Consider the following 5,161-nt stretch of genomic DNA (forward strand, 5'->3'; position numbering starts at 1 on the left):
AGAGAGCTAATAAAATTGTATCATTCGTATAATTATGTTGATAAAATAATTAAAAATAATATAAAATTATAATTGAATTAATACTAAACATTGGAGGAGCAAATTTTATTTTTAATTTTAAATCACTATTTATGTTATATGATTCACAAATATTTTTGTAGAATCCAAAATAAAATGAAATTAGAACTAACTTTGGAGATCCTTTAATGATCATTGAATTCAAATGTTAGAAAGATCAGGGGAAATATCTTTCTCTTGCCCCATTTTGACCCTTATTTTCATGAATATCAAAATTCTATATACATATGTCTTTTCGATTGAAAAAAAAAATGAATTATACATTCTTGTTTGTTGAAAACAAAAAGAAAGAATGAAAAAAAAAAAAAAAAGAGAGAGTACGAATCTAATGAAGCGTACATGGCATGGACCATGGAGTAACTATTCTAATGATTGAACATTTGAACCTATAAACTATTCTATGATATAAACATAATTGTTTGAAAAATTTTCCTTCCTTTGATGCTGTTTCATTCACCAGTGTTTAACAAGGAAAACTTAACCCATAAACGTATTTTACCCTTATCCAAGACCAATCTTGCTCCAGTGACCAACCAATGGCCAGGGCTATCTTGTGGCCCTTTACACAACTGTGACAAATCAACAAATTTCAGTAGCTTGTTTGTTTGCACTGGCACTGGAGGCCCTGTTGGAAACACACTTGAATCCACAACCACTGATGCTGGTTTTTTATGATCTTTGTTACTTCCAGAAATAATTGATGTGCTTATTGCTGAGAATATCCCAGATTTCTGGGACAACCCTGAAGACCCTTGTGTCCAATTTGATTTCACAACAACTGAATTAGACACCTTAGAGAACAGTAGCCTAAGATGAAGTACATTCCTTACTGAATCATGTTTCTTCACATGAAGTTGTGCCCCAGTGACAATGAATGCCACGTCCTCATTTTCAGTCCTCCATCTGGTGTTGTATTTCACTGGTGCTGTGCACACATGGGAGAATTTCTTGCTGTTGACTGCTTCAAAGAAACGGTCATCGTTGACTTCTTCTGACCATATTGTTGTGTCCTCTATTTTCCCATCAAACATTATTGGAGTGTTTAACAGGTGTTGCAGGTGTATGGCTAATCTGTTTCACCAAAGAACATCATTATTGTCAACAATGTTAAACCACCATTATCTCTATAATTAAATATATTGCTAGTGTGGAAAGAACCTGTTGCACTTGATGCCCTCAAGAAACAAACGCATCCCTGTGATTGGTCTCTTACCAACTGTAACCTGTTATGTAATTAGGACTAGGAAACTTATTAGGCAGAAGAAGATGCATGTGAGTAGTTGAATGAATATAATGTACCTTAGCTGTGTTGACATAAAGCTTGGGACCCATCAAGTTGAAGGTGAGAGAAGGTGAAGGATTGGTTCTGTTTGTGAGTGGACCCAAAGGCAGATCATTGTGAATGGGAGCCCAAAGTTTGTGTGCTTGGAAGTCAAGAAAGTATGGCAAATCTGACATAGGAGGTTTATCTACATAGTTCACATTAAAGTCTAATTAACTTAAATTACCATCCATGATGACTTCAACTTGAACAGGCAATGTAATCAAAATGAAAACAAAAAACAAGGTTATTACATCTGAGGTAGAGGTTGATAGCATGTGAGAGGAAGCCTCTGCCAGGAGCACCTTTGAGAAGAGAAGTGATGGGAATGAAGTTGAAATGAACTGCATCTGGCTTCTCTGGAACTGTGAGAAGCCACTCACAATGGTTGCTCACTTGTGTGTCTCCTCCTCTCTTTGAACATATCACTGTTATTCCCTGCACACATTATTATTATAAAACCATATTCTATCTCAACAAAATTAGGTTAAATTATACAATTGGTCCTTACGCTTTCAGTGAAATTGCAAATTGGTCTCTACACTTTAAAAGTTTGTAATTGGATTCCTAAAGAGAATTAAAATTTGCAATTTAGTCTCCGCTGGTCAAAAAGTGTTGATTTAACAGAATATTCTCAGAATATGCTGAGAATATTCTGTTAAAATAGAGAATATACTGAGAATATTCTGTTAAATCAAACACTTTTTAAATAACAGGAACTAAATTACAAATTTTAATTATCTTTAGGAACCCAATTACAAATTTTTAAAGTATAGAGACCAATTTGCAATTTCACTGAAAGTGTAGAGACCAACTGTGTAATTTAACCACAAAATTATATAACTAACTGAACTCAACTGGGACAACTTACATCCTTTGCACAAACCCATGTGGAGCTATTGAAGGCAACAACTTTGGGACCAAACACATCAAAAGCCTGTGGTGCCTGTATACATCACATTGGAATAAGATTTAAGGAAAGGTCAGGCATAAGAAAAGAAAGTAAAGTAAAAGTGTAAAAACCTTGTTCTTGTGATCTTTGGTTTTAGGAAGGAAATTGCAAGTGCCAGTGAATAACTGATCTCCAAGGTCATCCAAGTTCTTCCTCAGATCTGATGGCCCCAAATTGGAAGACACGTCTTGCTTCACAAGCACCAAATCTTTGCCACCAATGCTCAGCCCCACCAGGATGTGTGTCCCATATTTCTCAATGAATCTGTTTAAATTACTTAATTAATCAGGTTTACATACCAACCTTAGCTTGCTTAAATATGTCTTATCAGTAATTAGTATTACAGAGCAGAGGAATTCTCTAACAAATGGAGTTCTTCAGAAGACAGAATAATAACACACGCAAATCATAGTTATTCATGATGCCTATGCAACTTTCTTAGTAAATGATGCTATTAATTTTCTGTTTTTTTTTTTTTAATTATTTTAGAATTTCATTCCAAAAAAATAAACGAATTCAAGTGCTTTGAGTTCAAATTGTGTAACACAAAATCATCAAATAAAAATTCATCAGAAAAAAAAATGATAATTTAGTTAGCTTGTGTAACACGTTTTCTTTTAGAAAATTTCCAACATTATTGCAACGTTGATAACTCGATATCATTTGTTATTTTTAAAATGCATATAATTGACCTCTACTTGTCCAATAATATGAGAATGCGACCCATGAACAGCAGTGGTGGAAAAATAAAATATAAAAAATAAATCATACATCGTACATAGTCTGTTGTCTATTTTTTCCACTTACTTTCTAGTTAGCATCCTAGAAATTCAATAGACATGACATTGTTCTATGATGAACACTTCCATGCAATTGTTTTTATGAAAAATTCATAATTAAAAACTGCTAGATTAAAATTTAGTTAGACTTATTAAATTATTTAATGATTCTGAAATATTAACTTTACATAAAAATTGTGAGTTTTTATTTTGGTTTTTACTAAAAAGTTGAATTAACGATAAAATTGCCGACGATAATAAACATAGATAATGACCTAGTTTGTTGAAAATTATTTAGGTTTAATTACTCTATTGGTCCCTATAGTTTTGCGAAATTTTTAATTAGGTCCCTGTATTTTTTTTCTTTTTAATTAAGTCACTTCCACCAAATTTTTTTTAATTGGGTCCTTATACTTTTTTTTCTTTTATTTGGATCCCTGTACCAATTTTTTTATTTTTAGTTGGGTCCCTATAAAATTAAGCCAATTACTACCAAGAGGGACCTAATTTAAAAAAAATTGGTACAGGAACCCAATTAAAAAAAAAATATAAAGACCTAATTGAAAATTTCGCGAAACTATAGGACCAACAGAATAATTAAACCAATTATTTAAGAGGAGGATGATCCGGAAAATAAAGGATAAGCATTGGTGAAAACTTGAAGCTCAATCAAATAATTATAGGGCATGTGGCGTTTTCTTTTATAGAGTAGTTCAAAACCATTGACGTTACAAGGCGTTTTGAGAAAGATGAGTACTGAATTGAAAGGATCAAAGGCTAAAAGTCAATTCAAACATAGAATTGTTTGCTGGGATAGCATGCATTGCATGACAACTAATTGAGCTAGCTTCTCTCGTCTCAACTAATAATTTCTTTAACTTCCAAACCCTATAACTCATTAATGATGATTAATATAAATGTGTTCTAAATCATCACGCGTAAAAGAAATTACCAGTTTGACGTAGAAAGCTTATGAATTGAGGCAACGAATATTTCTTTAGCGAAATTATTATTAGTATCGTAATTGTATATACGGGTAGAATGATGAGAAAAGTTTTAAATATATAGTTGAAGTACTACATATGTATTAGTAGTGTTTTTTTTTGGGTTGCCTACAATATTCTCAGATCTGATATGTCAATAATTAATTTGTCGCAAATCTGAGTTATTTAAGAGTTTGTCGCTAACCAATAGATTACATACACAAAGTGGGACTCGGCCAATATTCTTAAGCAGAAAAACGAGCTGACCATTTAAACTATCCAAGTTGGGTACATAGTAGTTATGGAGTACCATTTTGGCACATTTTCTTCTCATTAATTCCTAGTCTTGGTTTCAGACCTAAATTCAATAACTAGTTTTATTTAAAGTGGTTGATGGAGTGCATTTCTCAATGGCAATAATGAGTCGTAGTTGACTAACGTATAAATATAGTAAATATTAATTGATTAATTATTATTCACCTATACTTTTCTTACCGCAAAAGATGAAATGCACCACTTCTAATATATCAATGTGTATGTGATGCGTGCTGATGCTACATACAAATAAGTATATTTGACCAGTTCGCTAATCACACTTAACGTAATCTTTTTTATTTTCATAAACAGTAATGGTTATTTTAAAAATGAAAATTTTGTTGATGAGTAAAAGATGGCTGAAGCAAAAAAAAATTATTATTGTTGTTTTGTAAATTAAATAAGTATAAAAACATATTATGTACATTCTGTTTTGCTTTTGATATCTTTGTCCTGTCATTAGATTTTCTTTTACAAAACAATAAATAAATAGAAAAGAAAAAGAGTAATGTCAATAAATGAATAAATTTCTCACGAAAGTTAGTTACGAACTTAATGGATGAGATGTTCATATTATATTGTTTTTTATTCGTATGGTTGATCTCGCAATTGCGTGCAAGTCAATTAGTCAATATATTGTGTGGCTCATTTTTAACAGAAATATTCGATGATTAATATTTTTATTTTATTTTTAAATAAATAGTCATCAAATTTTTTTACCATAAGAAATAAA

The 5,161-nt window shown here is 31.5% G+C and overlaps 1 protein-coding gene across 3 annotated transcripts in view; it reads right to left on the reverse strand.

Annotated features, from left to right (window-relative positions):
• Nucleotides 362-5,161, reverse strand: part of LOC107631796 (MACPF domain-containing protein At1g14780) — a 21,083-nt gene continuing 16,283 nt past the window's right edge. For all 3 annotated transcript variants that reach the window (XM_016335350.2, XM_021119762.1, XM_016335349.2), the window contains 6 exons: nucleotides 2,423-2,615; nucleotides 2,271-2,345; nucleotides 1,654-1,837; nucleotides 1,378-1,547; nucleotides 1,237-1,301; nucleotides 362-1,149 (listed from right to left, as the gene is read on the reverse strand). In XM_016335350.2, the coding sequence (XP_016190836.1) occupies nucleotides 528-1,149; nucleotides 1,237-1,301; nucleotides 1,378-1,547; nucleotides 1,654-1,837; nucleotides 2,271-2,345; nucleotides 2,423-2,615 (1,309 nt within the window). In that variant the 3' untranslated portion in view covers nucleotides 362-527. The remainder of the gene's footprint in view (nucleotides 1,150-1,236; nucleotides 1,302-1,377; nucleotides 1,548-1,653; nucleotides 1,838-2,270; nucleotides 2,346-2,422; nucleotides 2,616-5,161) is intronic.

This window comes from Arachis ipaensis, chromosome B03 (assembly GCF_000816755.2).
Source record: "Arachis ipaensis cultivar K30076 chromosome B03, Araip1.1, whole genome shotgun sequence".
Lineage (NCBI taxonomy): Eukaryota > Viridiplantae > Streptophyta > Magnoliopsida > Fabales > Fabaceae > Arachis > Arachis ipaensis.